We start from the raw sequence: 18,893 nt of genomic DNA, 5'->3' as shown, positions 1-18,893 counted from the left end.
GAAACTCGACGAACGGTAGCCGGGCCCTGCACACAATCTGCATCGTACGATGGGGATTATAGTGCGCACATGCTATAGCCAAGTAAGTACACAGTTAGACTACCGTATGCGGTGGGCTCTCAGCCGAGCTTGACGAGCTCCCACGATGGAAGTGGAGACTCGGAGATCCAAATCTAGATCCGGATCTGGTCTCAAACTAACCACCCCAGCCTGGCCCCCGAATATCCGCCCAGTCGCATTCTGGCATTGCTTGTCTCGATCACGGCCAATCCTTGTCTAGCAGTTGAGCCAACCCGCGGCAAGCCTCTAGCGGGCGGTGTGATGGGCGATGGGCTGACGATTGCCGGGCGTAAAACACCAGCAAAGACGCAATCGTCAGACGAGGGCTGGGGGACGACATGTTTTTAATCTCGGCCCTACTGTAAATCTGGGATGGCGTCAAGCCGGCTCGTGTCAATCGCGTGGCCTTGTGCCCACCCTGCCCCTGATACCCGGGTTTCAAGGTTAGGTTTCCCATGTGCGTACTCATCATGACCAAATGGGCTCGCCGTCCGTCATTACACACAACCCGTCGTGATGAGGCCATTTCCAGAGATCAACGCCTCGTAGCCTGGGGTACAGGGAGGCCGGCAAGGTTTGTCAGCGGGATGCTTGAGCTGAGTCAAGCAGTCCAGAGGGACCAAGCTGGACCGCCTAGGATAAGGGTCTTTGCGGATATGTCCTAACAGCCCGACATTAAGGCCGCGCACCCAGCGGATCCAGATCACCAGATCATCTGCCACGCCACCACAGCACAGAACACACAGTAAGATTGCAAGTGCCTGAGCAGAGCTTAAAAACTGGACCAAACCCAGGGGTGTTCTGCGATGTTTGTTGGTCGTCCAGGGCCAGCACGAGTCGTGATGGTTTGTTGCGGTGGTCCACGGCTCGGAGAAAGTGCGAGCCACAGCTGGTCGTGGACACGATAACGGGCACTGCGGCACATACTGTACCGTCTACATATTACCGCACGGCTCGGACTAGCTCGAGAAATGATCTCTGGGCCCAGGCATGTACTGTGTGTGGCATGTACGGCAGGCCGTCAGGATCTGGGATGATGAGCCCAAAAACGTGGAATGGGGCCGTCCGGCTGGGCCCCCAGACGGACCCACGCTGTCGGAACCACAGCAGGCGGGACCCAAGCGGGCTTTGATCTCCTCTGCACTCAGGGCCTCCCTTGGGGGCCGGCTGAGCAAATGGTGGACATCCCTCGATGTCCCGACGGAAGCAAGGAGGGCCCTGAAAGGAGGCAAAAGAGAGGAAAGGCAGAGGGAAGAAAACTCAACCAAGGGAACCTAAGGAAAGAGAGCCCTCGACTCGTGAATCCGCTCCGCGTTGCCCGAACCTAAGTCAGCAAGCAAGCAAGCAATACAGCAATACAGCACAAGTAATCACCGAACAAGCAGTCCTGTGTCTCGTTTTTGCTTGCCGAATCGAGCCAAGGACTTTTGAGATACAAAGCCTCTCTCCCTAGCCCTGAGAGCTGCCTCGCACGCTCGCTATGTGATAGCTCAGCAGCTCTTTGCTTCTCCCGGCCCATCAAGGTCTGGGAAAAAGGCGAAGGAATTCACAGTCAAAATGACGACATATCCTCACCGGTCCAAGGGTCGTCGAATCCAGACCGAGCTAACATTGAAGACTTGACGTCAAGTGACCTGTTGATCCCGAGGTGAGGATTGGCTAGTGTGTGGGCATCTGAGAGCTCAGACTGTCAGACAGTCAGACAGGCGCACACGCAGACGCGCCTCTGCCGAGCAAATACCATCTATCCGTCCATTCTTTGCGCGCGAGTGTGTGTAGGGGCTTTGTAGCGATGAAACCCGGGAAATATATTAGATACGACCAAAGTACACACAGCTCCGTCATGATCGTCTCGGTCTCCTTGCTGACAGCTTTGGTCCAATTGGCCCAAGTACGGCCAATCGTCAGTACCGTCTGTCTGACCACGGTTTGGGCGCCAACGTCTTTCAACGGCAGCGGCGGCGAGGGCGGGCAAGCCAGTCAGCCGGCCAGCCAGCCTAGACGAGGACTGGAATTTTGCCATGCCACGACAGACGTTGAAGGGACCGAGAATGGAGGGAGAGCTCTGGCTTGCGAGTCGTTGGTCCTGCCAGCGAGAGAAAGGCCCAAGCTTGGTCCCGAAAATGCGGGTGAGGTGTCATATTATAATCTCACAAAAAGCAAAAACCCGGTCACGTTTGTTTCTGCGCGGAAGGGGGTGTGGGACGGGGGAAGGAAGCTGTACCCGACCCTCCTACACGTATACTTGAGGGCAAAAAAAGGATCATACGATCGGCCACCATCAGCAAGCTGCATCTTGGTCTCGCTTTTTCGAGCAGAGCGGGTGGGTGTCACGACGTCCTGCGAGAGCCCACTAGAATGGAAGAAGGGGGGTTGCTGGTTGGCAGGCCGGATTCAGCTTCGGGCGGTCTTTGATGATGTCTGTCTATCTGCCTGTCCCTTGGGTTTCTCGGATCTGACCAGGTTTTTCAGGGTTACTCAACCCCCGGAAGCCTTCTTCTTGTATAAGTGGCCATGCCACAGGGCTTCCAGACATCTTTATGACTGTGTTGTGTGTGATGCTGCAGGGAGCCGTCTGACCGAAGGCGCGAAGATGAAGGCCAGGCTCGCGCTCTCGCTCTCTCCAGCCCGCGTTCGGCGTGCAGTAAATGCAACTTCGTGAAGCTTTTATGTAAGTGGTTGTCCGTGTTCTTGCCGGATGTCAGGCTTCTATCACACACACGCGCGCACACGCGTACACCTACACACACATACACACACACACACACACCTAACGGATACCACATGCGCACATCGTATCTGCAAGCAAAAAAGACTCAAGCAAGATGACCAAGCACGACATTTGTACGTCAAGAGGGACTGGGGAAAGCAGTCCCGCCCCCGACGACCCTCCCGCGCCGGGGCCCTGCTGTGCCACTGTCTGACAACAGAGCGAAATGGCGAGCAAGGCAAGTCAGGGAATTAAGAGCTGTACCGCACAAGCGCTGGTGCGTAACGAGATCTCATATACTGTACGGGTGCGCCTACCTGCATCTAAGGTCTCTGATTTTGACTCTCACTTGTGACACCGCTCCAACTCCACCATTTATTTCATGCCCTTTAAGTCCCTCCCCCAAACCCTGCAGTCTTGTCTCTCCCGAGCGAGCGCCCAAAGGATCGCAAAAGCCTAGGAAGCACAGGTCCTAAAATAGGTATCAAGCCGTGCCATGTCGTCCGATCGCCATCCTGTCAGGTTGATAGGTGAAGGTGCCAAGGTCGTACTCCCCGATCTTCCCGTGCGGCCGCAACAAGGGAAGGTCCTCTCGAGAAACAGAAACAAAAAAAAAAGGAAGACGAAGAAAGAAGAGGCTGATGCGTAATGCTGAAGATAGGCACAAGGCGTGCGGGCGCCTTGTCTCTGTACGACCCTCCCCAGTCTTAGAACAAAACGAGAGGTCGGCGACCAAGTGCCGGGCCATGGCATGTTCGCTCCGTGTCGGAATTCGCGCCATTGACAATCAAACATGACCGAACTCTTTCCTCTCTCTTCGTAGCCGCCACCCCTGTATGGTGGATAATAGATTTATCGAGATCCTGAACGGCAATAACCCGATTACGTTGTTTCAACCTGCGCACAGCGTCATGCAGGCAGGCGTCTGGCCTGTTTATGGAAAAGCCGACCGGGGTTGTCTGGGCGGAGGGGGTGTGTGTGGCGGTCCCAGGAAACCCGGCCTGCAGATTGTACCTACCTCGTCCGAAAGGCGTTCATGCACAGGCTGCATGTGGGCACGGGATCATCTTTACAGGATGCTTCGGGCTGTCGAGGCTCTTGAGATTGTTTGACAGGCAGTGGCAAGCAGGGCAAGAAACTCCGAGCTCCAGCAACACCAGCCAGGTAGATCTTGCCGGACCTCTTACACAAAAGTACAGCCCCGTTCGCCCTTACTTCTCACGGCGAGACGCTTGAGAGGCCGAACGAAAGTACCGGGCATTGCTAGTCCCAAGTCCAGCCCCAGAAGCCTCAGCCACACGGCATACGGTCGTATGATCATGGGGGTTCACTCGCAAGCCTCTTGGGGCAGCCCTTTTCCCACGATAAACGCGTAGTGGCGGCACCTCGGCGATCCTGTGAGCGGGAGGGGTCGCACCAGGCGGTGGCTTGTCCCTGTGAGCGCCCGTCGATCGGTCGGCGCGTCTGGCAAGAGAAGGCGAGGAATGCGATATCCAGGCGTGGAAATGTGTGCGCTCATAATTGGCGGTCGTACTTTTCCAGAAAGTTCACTGCCAAGGGACTTCGGCTCTCGCAAGTGCCTTCCACAACACGGTCCCGGTTGATGGAATAAGGGCCAGCCTGGTCTTGCTAAGGCTGAGCACTGCCTTAAAAGGGAAGTCCGTCGTCTAGATTCCCTTTCAGATGGATCCTTGGATGGCCTCGAAACTCAATGCCCAGATCAAAACAAGATCTTTGAGCGGAGCCGGGATCAGCGCCGTGCGGACCATGTCATGCGATATGATGCAGTATGGAGGAAAGCAAGACAAGACTCGGTCTGCTAGCGTTCGAAGATGTCTGTTTGAGGTTCGAGCTGCGACGGCTTTAAGATGCTGGCAGATTAGATCTGTCTTGTGGTACAGGGGTGGAGGGGCATCTGGATCAACCGGTACCTGTCTGTGTCAGCTCTCGTCCATCGACAAGGCATTGCACGACACAACACAGCACAATGCCGCGCGATAGCACACAGCTGTAAGCAGCTGTGCAGCGCAAGTAGGTCGGATGGGGTAAGGGAACGAAATAAAAATCTTCAACTACTCCTTTGCCACAGGGAGCAGACCGGCTGCCTTGCCCGGCCGGGAAGGCTGTGTGCAGCAGGAGGCGGCGGCGAACCGCGCGGGGGAGGAGCGGAAAGCGGCCGTTCACTTGAAATTGCCTGCTGCTGCTGCCCATGTGCCGGTCGCCCAAGCCCAAGCCGGTCCGTCTCTAGGGAGAGAGTTTCGTTTCGGAGGCTGAAGATCGCTGCAGATGATCGTCTGTATTTCATGCACCAAGGCATCTCGCACTCGCCGCCTTTTTTCCCATCCGAACCCCATCCCGTTCATGCGGCTGCCCATCGGCTGGTGGAGTTCGTCTGGGGAAAGGAAGGGAGGGAGGGCAATGCTGCTGGCCACGGCTCGGCCCTCTGGGCGTGTGGTGTCTTGCATTGCTTTTTGTTTCTTGGTCGTGTTTAGGCGAGCGCGCTTTGGTGGGTGCGATGCGAGTTTCCTAGGCGCTCGCGCGCAATGCAGGCTCGCAAGAATTCCCGAGCTGATAACCTGCCCACATAAGTAGGTAGAAGAGATGCATCTGAATTGTCCAGCTTCTCGCAAGCATCGCCGGGAAGTCTTCTGCAAGTCGATCCCAGATCTCGCCCTGCGGTGCACGGGCGCCACATGTACATACGATACTGTACAGCAAGCACGGTTCAATACAGCTGTGCACCAATGCGAGCTGACGGGTTCGTCATCTTCGGTGCGCATCGACAGACGGGGCGGGCTTTGAAGCCACAGCACACACAGCTGGTCACAGCAGTCCTGTGCGGACAGAAGAACGCTGTCAGGGCAGGCACTCAAGCCCCAAGAGGACACATTCGTGTCTTGTTCGTCTCTTCTCTCTCTTGCTTTTCTGACAGGTCAGGTCTTACAGCAGCGCCACCAGACCCCGGCGATGGGCTGCGACAGTTTCAAGCGATTTCTAGTGATTTCTCTGTCGCCAGCTTGGCCTTGGCTGTGATGCCGCAGCCTGTAACAGTAGCTATAGCAAATCCAGATTGCCGCCGAACCATCTTCTCGGCAGGCGAGAGGAACTGTGAGCGGTGATCGGGAAGATGCGAGAGCGTGTTTGATTTGTTCGAACCACACAAGCCAATCGAGCAGGCATGAACGAGGGAGAGACAGCCAGCGAGAAGAGGCATCAGGTATCTATCTCCATGCCGTTAGTCAAGCGACGGGGCTGGGGCCGGGGGAGATAGAGTTGCGATAGAGTTTGAGATTGGGGGGGAGGGTGATGGGTTGATAGGTCCGAGGCGATTGGATGTTTGCACGGAGGGTTTTTCTTGGTGCCGAACCTCAAAGGACGGACCCCAGACCAAGAGACCAGGAGGACCAGGCGAGGCGGGCCAGGCCAGGCCAGGCCAGGACAGGACAGGACAGGACTCACTCAACAGCAAGGGACACAGGGACACAGGGACACACGCAACGCAACGTAGACGTCCACTCTTGGCGGGCCGAGCCCTCCGCCAGAGGGAGCTCGAAGACGGTCGGGCCCACCGCGGCTGCAACCCTGCCCCCAGCAGTCTGGGGAATCAAGGCGGCACTTGCTGGATGAAGCCTTTTTTTTTGCTGTCTGTTTAATCCAATCCTCCTTGATTGGCATCATACCATCAACGCTTTCTGCCCTCTTGGCCCTGTTAGATTCTGGGTGAAACCCACACACCAAGTCTCATGATGCCCTCACTGCCTCAGTCCCATCCTTGACTAGAGCAAGCTCGAGCATGTCATGTCATGTCTTGTCAGGTCATGTTATGCGCGCTTGAAGCCAAAGGAAAAGGAGAAAAAGTCTCGTCCTCAGAGTTCACCTCACCATCCTCGGCACTCGCCAGCCTGCCAGCCTGCCAGCCCAAGCTCGCCTTGTCAAGACGCCCGATCGGGAATTGGATTTGCCCCATGACTCTGACTCGGTGCCGGGATGCGAGATAGACTTTCTCTTTGACGATGCAGTAAGCAGCGGAGACGGCTGCTCAGTCGCACATCACACCGCAACCCAACTCAAAATCTACTCAAATCTATCCAACTTTGCTCATCCCAGCCAGGCAGCCCAGGCAGCCCAGGCAGCCCAGTCAGCCTTCCCGTCAGATCCAAGCGGCAGTCAGGGATCGCGACAGATGCTTGCCCGGCTACGCTATACACGGGCCAGGCCTTCCATCATCATCGCCCCTCCCCCATCCCCCCAAGATACGAGGAGTCTGCACCCAACCGGTATGCAATCCAAAGACGTCCACCACTGCTACCAATTCCTCGCATAAAAACAAATGTAGGTAGGGCTGAGGAGCACGACGTATGACTCGCGCGGATCGGGACGCCGATGCAGGACAGGGAAAACCACCGAGGGACCAAGTAAACCCTCCCCTCCCCCTACCAGCACCTTGAAAAAGAAAATATCGGCCGAGCTTAATGGGGTGCGGGTACGCTTATCGAGATTGTGATCTCGATATTACACTTCGCTCTTGGGCCCTACCCATGTTTCACGCCCGAACTATAATATCAATCGTGTGGGAACTTCTCCCCCCCCCCCCTCCACACTAACTGCCCTCGTATCGATCAATCGCCCGACTGCCGGCCCACACCCACCAAGGGCCAGATGCTGTAGATCATCAGACTGCTTAGACAGATTTGGACTGTTGCCAGACCGGTATGTGGCTCTGCCCCACGGCCTTTGCCGGCCTGGTATCCCATGCCATCCGTAAGCATTTTTCAAGGCCGATCCCAATCGTCCGTGTCCAGCGCTCTAGGGTGCTTCGTTACGTCTTTCCCATTACGGTCTTCTTCCCAATCTCTGGCGCAAACGTTATACGGGTACCGGGGGAAAATGCTGTTGCCAGCCATGACCCAGTGAACATCGTTGGGTTCGTCAGTCAGTCAGTCAGTCGGTCCTGACAGGTTTTCGGGGGCGCACGGACGGTAGGCAGTGGGGAGACAGATCCAATCTGTCGAATCTTGCAGCTGTCACAGCCCTCTCGGACTGGGGGGGTTTGATGCCCCGGCTGGGCCGTTTGATCTGATGGCTCTCATCTTACGATTTTCTTCTGATAAGTCGGCATTATAGAGGGTGCGCCATAGCATGAGAGAGAGACATACAGACAGACACCCCCACCACACACACACACACACACACACACAAAAAGGGAAAAATTCAAGTCCCGAAAGGCGTGACGTAGGATGTAGGCTAGCCGGAGCTAAGGCACGGTCGATAGTCAGCTGTTGGGTATTAGACTATGTGTGCGTCCGATGTTGGCTGTCAGAGATGGGCCACATGGGAAGCTGAAAGGGGTGGGCGAGAGGGCCAGCGCCCAACTCATGCAACCTCAATATGTGTATCATCCAATAGCCTTGTTAACCTGCCCTGCCCTGCCTACGTCTTCGTTGCAGGTACTAGGCTGTGGCGTCGCTTGTCACAACACCTCCCCGGCGCGATCGCTGCATGGAGGGAGAGGGAGAGAGGGTGGGGTGGGTGGATGGATGGGTTAGATTCGCGCTGATCGATTTGACGAGTGAACATTTATCCCTATTTTTTCCTGCCTTGTCGCCGACTATCTATGTGTGCAAAGACTGAACAATGGATTTTTTTTGGGGGGGGCGGGGGGGCATATTTACACACAGCGCGGATATACTTCCACAGTCTCACCTCAACACACACAACCTCTGGCCTTCATCTCGTGGTTGACACTAGCGGCGATTTGGTGCGCGTCCAGATCTCTAGCCTGCCCAGAAAAGAGAAACAGGAAAAGGAAAGGGGAAGGCAAAAACAAAAGAGGCTAACTCCCGACCCACCAACTAGCCCCCGGCCATCGCGCCGTCTGACATCCCCTTAGCTCGGCCCCGGGAGATCGATCTGGTTCCGTCCCGTCGTCAGTAGCGCGCGTATGTGTGTGTGTGCGTGTGTGTGTGTGTGTTCCCCCACCCACCACCGTCAGAATCAGGCAAACGATGCGCGAGTCGCTGTTTGTCCTCATGGTCGCTGGGACGAAATCGACGCCATCCCAGCGTTCGGCAGATGGACTAGATCTCTTGGCCGTCATCATTGGGCAGAGTTCCGTCCCGTGTCGCGCCTGTTGTCATCACTGGCTTGAATTGGCATTGCGGAGAGGGTGGTTTGTTTCAGTCTACAAGGCAATTACTGAATAACGCTTGTGGATCATGATGGTCTCTCTTGTGTTGCAATGCCGGGTAGGCGGTGCCTTGGGGGGTTGATTTATATCGCTCTACCAAAAATTGATGATGATGAAGACGACGATGATGATAGATACATGCCTCCTCCCAAGGGGGCACATCAGCAAATAAAAAAAGCACTAGGCACACCCTCTTACCCCACACATCCCAAAATCAAACAGCCCCATGACGTCTGAACATCATGTAGAGCAGCTCTCACAAAACGCCTCGGACATGCCAGTATATACCCAGAAAAAGAAATCAACCTCGCGGCAGTCGGTCCGGTCCCAAGGGCTCAGATCTGACGGACTCTGCTGATGTATTTACAAAATCCTCCCCGGTGTCGTGGAAAACAAGAATGTACTGATCGGATGTTGTTGCGTATCCTTCGTGTCCGACCTGATATATTTGGGTATAAAATGAGACATTGTGTGAGATGATGTAGGCGTTTTCCTCCCAACCCCTCCCATTTGCAAAACGTGACCTATTCCTTTTCCTTTTTCTTCGAGATGCCTCCGCCCTGGATAGCGATCGTGCCTGGCACAATTTACCAGAAAATGCTGTAAATTTCGGCGACTTTTTGAAACCGCGACTGCAAAAGATGTTGGCGCATACATGGTGTGCGTGGACTTCGTAATGGCTCTTGTCCCGTTAGGCCCGCTCGTTTTTCGAGCCCGGCGTCTATCAGGGCTGCCCCTGGTAACTAAAACCCGTCTCGCGCAAGCTAGCCTCTTTCAACCGACGGCCTAGGGCGGATGTTCTTGGCGTCGATTTGTTTCTTTCTCTCCAGTTTGGCGTAGTGCAGGCCGCACGCGTTGCAAAGCGTTCGCGCGCCGTCGGGTCCACGGCGCCACTCAGGTGTGTCGATCCTGTTGCAGCTGTGACATCGGCCAGGAGGAGCGGCACGCTGTCGCATTATTAGTTTACGTTCCTGTTCGGGTCAGGGGCCCGCGTTCGCTTACTCCTCTCCGCTTCTTGACACCGGCCATCTCGTAAGCCGACTTCATGCCGTCGCCATACATGGCCATGTCCTCGTCCTCGTAGGGACCCTTGCCTCGGCTAGCCTCGCGTGCTCGGTCGTTCATCACGACACTCTGCTGGACCATTGTTCGCAGGTTGTCTAGCATCCCGCGCATCCATTCTGCCATGTTCAACATGTCTCCGATCTCGCGTTCTGACGGTAGTCGCGTTGGCATGGGATGGGAGCCAGGGCCTTGCTCTTCCGCAGCACACCGGCCGTAGGCATCTGCAAAGTTGAAAATGGTCCGTGATCCAGATGCAATCTGATCAAGGGTCAGCATTCAGTTCCACGGTTGGCTTGTGCACAGTCCCTTACCTTGGCAAGTGACTCCTGATATTGCCATGCCTCGAAGTGTCTGCTTAGCGTCTGCTCGTACTTGTTTTCCCTCCTCAGGTAATCTGAGTCTTCATGCATCGATGACCGCGAACCATCAAACGGCGAAGGGAGGGAGTGTCCGGGGTATCGGGGAGACATGGGATGTGCTGAAAGGGGCAACTGCCCTGGAGGGAGCTGGCCCTGTTGTGGGTACGGGAGATTTGATTGTTCCGCTGCTGATGGTGGGTAAGAACCATTTAGTCTGTGAGCCTCTGCTTGCCTCTCGGCTGGATGAGACTCGGTCTTCAAAGGTGGCGGAGAGGGTCGTGCCCCTGAATGGAAAGTGTTGACGGGCGCGAGCGCCGGTGGCCTGCTAGATAATGGAGCTCTAGAAGGATCAGAAAATGGGGCCATCGGTTCGCTCCTCGCGGGGAAAGACGCCGGATTGTGTAACGACCTCGGTGACGGATGTTTTTCCTGAGGTGACAGGTCGGCGAAAGGTCGAGATGAGGATGAGGATGTGAAGGGCGACGGCAGACTCGGTGCGCCTTGGACCGATGTCGAGAGCGACGGTGGAAACGCAGACGTTTGTGGTTTCGTGCCTGATATCACCTCTGATATTGATGGCAGCGATTGCCGTTGAGGCTCACTCTCTTCTGGCCTCCTCCTGGGCTCCACGGGGGAGATGATGCCAGGCATGTTTGAGCCAGCAGCCGAGCGAGGATAATTGGATGGGTACGAGGGTTGTTGGGTTTGGTAGTGAGGTGCGGGATTGAGCAAGGTTGCGGTCGCCATAGCCGGACCTTCCCTGAATGGTCTATCCCAAGAGCCTCTGGGCCGGTGGTTGTAAGGGTCAGAGTGGTTGGCAGAAGTGAGACCGCTGAAGCACTTGTGTTAGACAAAGCGAACCAAGAAATATATGGGTAGAGTTTCCACACCTTTGCCTGCCAGCAGTGTTGCCCAATTCCATAACGGGACAGGATCAAGACAGTCGTGTCAACACCCCGGCGCTTGAATACGACGTGCCCAGCTTAATTCATCTGACGGCACAGCGATCCGCGCTGCAGGAGTTCTCAAAGCTTGCAATGACTAAGTGGGCACTGCTTGATCTCGCAACTCGATCCGACTCGATCAAGATGGATACCTGATCTCCGATTGCCGTGGGGTCGATTGGTAAGCTCCAGTGAGAGAGTTCGAACCCGAGCGAGGTTGACCAGGCGAGATAATCACGACTGAGAAGTTCGGAAAATCAGGGACTTGGGAGAGTTTAACGTGGGCGGCGGGCAGCTTCACACACACTCTCTCTCGTGTCAAACACAGAGAGTTTTAGTTCTCAGGGGTGATGTGCTCGCAAAAACGGGAGGTTACGAGCCCGAGAAAGCTTCTCTGGGGCGTCTTCTGGGTGAGGCTCAAGAGCGACTTAGTAGAGGGTGGTGTTGATAGGTTCAGCGCTATCCAGTTCCACGAGTAGTGGGCACCAGCTCGGACCGCAGATTAGCTTTTCGATGAAGCCAACAAGAGATCGTTGCTTGAACCAAGGTGAGTCAGTCGAGCAACAGGCGGTGGGCGCAGGTCCAGATTTTGTCCGGCTGAGATTCCCAGGGCACAGAGGCAGTTAACCTTTCAGGGAATAACGGCTGCGACGTGAGTTGGGAAGGTCCCAGTGGTAGTTCGGGGAGGGACACGAGTTGCGGTCACTAGGATGCGAGAGGAACAGGCAGGTAGTGTGTCTTGGCTCCGCAGATATGCGTGGGTGTTGGCTGTCGCAGGTCGTGAGCACCAAAACAGCGTTTGACTGAAGCGTCGTGTGCGCGGCCGAGGCAGCTCCTTCGAAGGTTTCAGGCGAATCACCACGGGTCGTGCGGGTGGGAAAGTTCGGCCAAGGGATAAAGTCAAAATGGATCTACTGCCGGTCGATGGTGATTGAGAATGCAGCAGCCCGACTCGTATGCGGGCCCCTCTTCCAGGGTCGCGATGGTGCAGAGCAGTTGCAACTCTGACGTAGTCGAGTCGACGCAGCTGAGGACGGCGGGAGCCCAGATTCGGTGAGGCGAGGGGGCGAGAGGCAAGTTATATAAAGACCGTTGCCGAGGTGAGTTGCCACGTGTGGGAAAGGTGCCAGATCCAATTTCAGATCTAGATCCAGATCCAGATCGTATGGGTTTGGTCGTGTGTTTGGTGGACGCCGATGTGGACGGGACAGGTATGTGGAAGGTGAGAGGAGTCGGAGAGGTCAGAGGTGAGGATGGGGCGGGATCGAATCGATAATAATAATAATTACCATTAACTGGTTGGAGAGGGGGGGAGAGGGCGCACTTAGTCCAAGCTGCCTACGAAAAGGATACACGGCTAAGATTTTAATAAACAAGAGGGAAAGACAGGCCTGAGAGACTCGAGAGGTGCGATTTGTCTGGTTTTGGGGCGCTGGGGCAAAGTGCAAGGTCGTCCACCAAGGAACAGATAAAGTCCACGGTACTGTACGGTCGGTCCAGCGCAGTCCACCCTCACCTGGGCAGTTTTGCGGTCCCCATCCCCAGTGGTGCTGGATTTGTATGTACGAGGCAGGGAACCTTTGGAAGGGTACGTACCGAGTACAGATGTACCCTCGGAAGTACTGGCGGGAAAAGGTACATGGCCAATACTCCCGAGCCCACCTGCACCGTAGGCACGCACCACGACACCAACACAGGGGACACAGGGGCCACAGGCGCCTCACCGATGTCCAGAAACCCTGTTCCCTGCTCATGCACATGAGATGTCGATGTGTGGAAAACTGGGGCAATCTCAGAGAAGCAGAAACAAGAAACCCTGCAATGCGCTAGCACCGCGACAGGACAGATTGGCGTGAAGTGGGGGGGGGGCGGTTCTCGCAGGGGGGCCTTTTGGGGGGGAGGGCAAAGATGATCGCTGCTGCTGGCCTCAGCAGTGAGCTGCGCTGCCTTCCCTGTTCCTGTTCCTGGTATCCGTACAGTACATGTTCACGCACTATAGTGCAGGGCTGATTTTATGAACAGGGTTGGGCATGCTGAAGGGGAGGAGCCCTGGCCCTGACCTGAATGCCCTGGAGAGTTAATCATCGTGATCCTCCTCCTCCTCCTCCTCCTCTGTCGTCAGCTCCTTCCCTCTGCCACTGTCTGTCTCTGTGTTGTCGTCGGCCATGTGGGACTTGGCGAGACCTACAAGGTTTTCCCAAGGGTCCTAAGGCCCGTCGCAAGCGGGTCTGGGCACCTGGTACAAAAAGGAGATCCCGATTTGCCCTGCGGGTCCGGCACAGCAGCGGGTGGAAGGTCTCAGTCGCTGCTGCAAGTCAGGCAAGAGTGGTGGTAAGCAAATGTCTGGTGCGGTACGGCGCGTGGTATGCTTCACAGACCAGCCCTGCCTGGTCAGGATTCAAGGCCTTCTGATGATCAGGAGAAACACCACTGAGAGAGGCCCATTGTCGCATCGAGCCAGGCGTAGCCACTAGCGAGCGTTGAACCGGCGCCCAGGGTCACAAACTACGTATCCTCAACAGATGGAACGTAGTTGAGTTTGGCATGGTCGTAGCAGCCCTTCACCCCCTTGGCTACCGTGCTGCCTTGTGTGTGCGGTGAACAGCGGATGGTAGAGATGTTGCGTTGAGATCCGGGGGAGATCGCAAACTTTTCTGCGCCCGAGCTCAAGGCAACATGGCTGTCTGGGCTCGGGCGGAGACAGCTTGCCGCGCGAGTAAGACTCAAGCGAGCGAATGCCTCTGATCTCTGGTCTTTGGTCTCTTCCCGCCTCCCCGTCCACCACCTCTTTTGCCATGCTGCCCTCCTCTGTTACCTCCTGCGCACGAACGTGCAGAGCTTGGGGCGGACAGGGCAAATAGATGTGACGGCCAGGTGGAGGAGAGTGACAACGCAGAGGACGCCCACCCGCAAGTTGCGACTGGGTGGGTGTGTGGGTGGGTGACGACGACAAGACAGAGCCGTCCCCAATCAATGTGATGTTTCGAGACGTTTGAATAACAGGACAGGGCAGAGGGCAGATCACCACAGCACTGTGTCGCAGGCACGTTCTGTCAGACTGTCAGACTGTCAGACTGCGCGCCCACTGACCACGAGGTGGCCACCAGCGGCCGAGTGGCAGACGAGGCGGCTCGTGTCGAATGGACAAGTTGGGAACTATGGCCGAACAGCGTGCCATCGGGTCTAGGGCCCAATCTGGGAGCCGGGACAGTGAGCAGGACAGATCGCTGTACTGTCGATAGTATCTCGATTGCCTAGCATGATAGCAGGGGCCGATATGCAGGAGCGGCAATCTCTCATCTCTCTTGACAAGAAAGTGGTGCCATTTTTTGTGGGTGGCACTGGCATTGGCAATGGATGGCCACGCCCAGGGCCAGCGTCAGGGGACAGGGGCCTGACCAGCGACGTGGTAATTGGATCCGACCCGATGCACGCCTCTCTGACAGCTGGATCGAGGCTGTCAGGGTGTCCGTCTGCACTGCATTGTAAGTGAAGTGGTGGTGGTGTTGGTGGTGTTGGTGGTGGTGAGCAGAAGAGGGTGGGCAGGCCTGCATTGCATTGTAGCCATGTAGAAGTCGATGTACTCGACTATCCAGTCAGCTCTCCTCAGCTCTGCTTGCCCTATCCAGTACTCAGCTAACATGCACCCATGTAACTCTCTGTCGGTGGCCCTTTGAAGATGCAGCAGCAGCAGCAGCAGGACAGCAGGAGCAGCAGCAGAAGCAGGAGGATGCCCTGCAGGACAGTCAGACACTCGTCAAGACTTGCCATCGGCAGTCGTGTGCCATGGCCATGAGGTCTGGACTCAGGCAAGGCATTATTATCTTCGAAAGCCCTTCAGTCCGGGGAGCAGAAAGCGAGGTGGAAAGATTGCTGGTGTCTTTGAGCAGCATCTACCGCGGTTGCTGGTGAGGGAGAAGCGTGCCGCAGGCATTCCATACAACAACATCCCCTCCATCCCTCCATCCATCCGCCACAGCAGGCGGTGGTGGTACGGGTATTCGGCGGGCAAGACTTGTGAGGGAGGGAGGCCACTTGCAAGGAGCGTTTGACCGATCTAGGCAGTGTTGGGCCCATCTGCAGCCCCGATCGGGCTAGCATCTGGATCTCACAGCCGAGCGACCATGACCATGCCCCATGCCCCATGCCCCATGCGCCTCATGCCCATGTTGTGCCGTGCTGTTCTGTTCTGTGCTGTGCTGTGCTATGCTGTGTACTGTGTGTACTGTGCGGTCGAGATCCGGTAGGCTACTATGTACTAGGCACAGAGGCGCTCCGACACGCCCTGAGGACACCGACTTCTCCGGCTGTTCTAGCGCCGTTCCATCTTCGCCTGCGAACCTTGGAACTGATCGAGGCTGACGTCGTTTCTAGGCCCAGCGACAGTGTGTACTGTGTAGAGGAGTCGGTAGACTACGTCTGCCGGAAGCGGTCCGGTAACAGCACAAGTCCTGTTCAGCTTCTCGGGAGCCGGCCAGCGCGGGTTTGGGTTTGGTCGGACAAGGTCTTCCGGCCGACACCTGTGCTGCCGATGATATCTCCAGCCTGGACTTTCGTTGGGCCTCGTTCCGTCGTCGCAGCCAGAATGCTATTATGCCATTGACCTCCCTGCCTGCCTGCTCATGAGCCAAGATTCCACCACACTACGAGTCTGTACCACGATGACCTAAACTTGTCAGCAGCGGTTGTGTCGGGGACAGCCAGGCCGATGATTTCATAGATCGGCAGGGCATGAGCTAAGGCACATCTTCTTTTGTGATCACAGCTTTCAAGCGGCAACAGGAATGCTGCGCCGGGGGCCTTCATCATCTTGAGGCAGGCACGTACCGTCGACCACGACTGCTCACGATGCATGCCATAGTGCCCGCCCTTGGTGCCTGCCCGTGTGAAATGGTGGCTCAAGGCTGCGCCTTCCACACAACGGGCAGCCAACCAGTGCAACCATTCGTCCAGTTTTGCAGCCACCCGCTCCTGCTCAGCATCACATCGAATGAGGCCTGGACTCGGCAATTGCCCAGGTGGTCTCTCATCTGTGGTGGTAGTGCAGTCCAGTGCAGTGTATCTGCCTCATGCCGGTTCTACCTGGGTAGACTGCCTGATAGTCCTGAGCCTGGCCGAAGCTTGCCTCGATCCCCAACATCATGTATCTTTTCTCTCCTGCTCAGCCGAAGCCTGCCTGCCTGGACTGCCTCCTATGCATGGCACAGCAGTGATCTGACCCTGCACAGCAACCAGCTTTTTGCTCCCTTTCTCCAGGTGGCCGAAGTTCCGCGCATGTGCTACCAGTGGCCACATGATTCCGTCACTCGACAAATAAGTTGCTGTCTCGTCTAGACTTGCCGTCGAGGCTGGCCGTGGTCTTGTTCCCGGCCGCCATATATCACTACATGCGTACGGCTTGCAATGGTCACACGATGAGGCATCTATGCCGTCAAACACCAGGCCTGTTGGGCACCTTGCCCACCCACCGGCGAGTTCTGTGCTTTGGCGTCATCGCTGTCTCACATGGGGAGGCTTTAGCATGCTACAACACAACGGCTGGCGTACGAGGACCTTCAACGCTGCAGGCGAGTGGGCTGAGGACTCTTGAGGCACGCAAGCTGAGACCTCAAACTGCCCCACTGGGAAGGAAACCCCGCGATGTCAGCTTTGACCGCACAAGAGCCTGCATTTTACCGAGCAAAAGCCTAGAGGCGTCCGCGGCCACCTTGACACGAGCCAGGGCATTTGGGATGTGGGTAGCCAAGCTTCAAGGTGTGGTCGGCCATGAGATGAGGTCGGCACGATACAGCGATACAGGCCCACTGAGGTCAGAGCACCGCCTACAGCCCCTGGCATGATTCTCAGCCCGTGAAAACCACGGGCAAACACAGCGAACTATAGGACCGCACGCGTCAACCCAAATTGTGCGCACGAGACAACCCCGCGGAGCCTATTGCTGCAGGTCCGTGAACGGACGGGTCAAATCGACCCAAGATGCTGACCAGATCTTGCAGCCTCAAAGTTTCTCTCAGATCTCCGATAACGTGTTTCAACCCATTGACAGACCACCTGCGGCAGCCTATCGGGCACAAACCTCGGTGTCGGCACCTAAGCAGGCGGCTCCTGAAGTCTGCTGTCGCACAGCATTTTGACCTCCCAGCAAGATCTTCCGCAAACCTTCGTTGATGGTCCGAACACCATCATGGAACGAGAGGCATTCTCATCGCACCTGTCAATTGCTCGGGCTCGCGACAGGACTTGCGATCCGCGAACCTTTCACCACACGCATCCTCAACCTGCAAACTCTAGCTAGTTGATACTGGGGAAAAGCTTGTCCCACTCCCTACATACACGACTCAACACAGGTCCTTGTCAAGTGGCCCATCGTGTCACGCACCCCGGCGGAAAGCCTTAATCGGGGAGTATAAACGCATCTCAACCCGATAGCGGACAGTGTAAACCTCAACGGTCTCCATCTGGACATGCTCTCCGCAGCTCCACACGCCCCAAATCAAGCCGCGAATCTGGGCATGGAAGTGTGCCTGAAGGACGCTGCCACAGCGAGGGCCAGACCCAGAGCATGAACCCTACGACTGGAAGCGACTGGCTGCTTTCACATCAAAGTTATAACCGGAATAATTTCGGGTGTCAGAACGGTGTACATGTCGAAACGAACATCTTGGGACGAACCAAGATCATGCAGTCACGGGGCGAACTTGCGGCGACAAGTCATGACGACTGTTGGTCAATCGAGCTCTTTGGGTGTCACGTCGAGAGCAAAAAAGCAATATGGTTGGTGGCTGACCTGATGCAGTCGCCCTGCAGAAAAAATGTTTGTGGTTCACCCTAGGGGCGTTCTTCTGTACAAGGATGATCCTACCAAGGCATGCGGCTGTTGACGACACAGCATTATCTCAACCGCGTGCGATATTTCCGTGGCTCAACTGCACACTTTCCTACTCCATCCCATACATCAGGCCATCTCCAGGCGGAAGCGTGGTGGGTCACCTCCATTTTCGTGTCAATTTCCAGAAACTGCCACGTCCTGTACGCAGCAGCCTCATCCCCGGTGCAACGTCCTGAACCGACCAAATGCAAGTAAACAATCTGGGGTGCTAAATGTCGCGTTCGGGCGATTGGTGGCTCTTGTTTCGCCTGAAAGAACAAGCTGCGTCGCCGTTGCAGAGACCCCCGTCGCATCCCCGGTGACACGGTACTACCGTATCGCCACATGACAGTTGGGATGAAGATGCTTCTTGCTTAATGTGATCTACTACCCTTCCCTCCTCGCGGCTCGGCCCCTAAGTGATGGGAGTTGCTGTGAGCACGGAAACCTGGTAGCCGGAACACGGTGTGCAGTCTCATCGAGCTACGTCTCTTCAGTGTCATGAGCCCTGCCATAAATAGTGACCCCGCTATCGATGCTTGTGGTAGGTAGTATTGGAGGGCAACGTCCAGACTCTTGCAAGGTGCAGCCCACACAGTGATCTCAAAATAGCTGTGCGACTTGGCTTGCAACAATCGACTCAGATTTTCCGAAGCTGATATGAGTCCAGAGATGGTCTTTGGTCTCTGGGTACCGCAAT

At 56.1% G+C, this 18,893-nt stretch overlaps 1 protein-coding gene across 1 annotated transcript; it reads right to left on the bottom strand.

Moving 5' to 3' along the window:
* Positions 1–9,721: 9,721 nt before the first annotated feature.
* Positions 9,722–11,303, bottom strand: J7T55_001102 (GATA zinc finger domain-containing protein 10; the record flags this gene model as incomplete). The annotated part of the gene is made up of 4 exons (XM_053140384.1): positions 9,722–9,904; positions 9,960–10,280; positions 10,334–11,213; positions 11,272–11,303. The coding sequence occupies 4 exons, from the start codon at positions 11,301–11,303 to the stop codon at positions 9,722–9,724; spliced, it is 1,416 nt and encodes a 471-aa protein (XP_052996748.1).
* Positions 11,304–18,893: the final 7,590 nt, after the last annotated feature.

This window comes from Diaporthe amygdali (assembly GCF_026229845.1).
Source record: "Diaporthe amygdali strain CAA958 chromosome Unknown NODE_6_length_1560011_cov_65_102424, whole genome shotgun sequence".
NCBI lineage: Eukaryota > Fungi > Ascomycota > Sordariomycetes > Diaporthales > Diaporthaceae > Diaporthe > Diaporthe amygdali.
The sequence above is the reverse complement of the archived record's forward strand: the minus strand, read 5'-3'. Positions and strand labels throughout refer to the sequence as shown.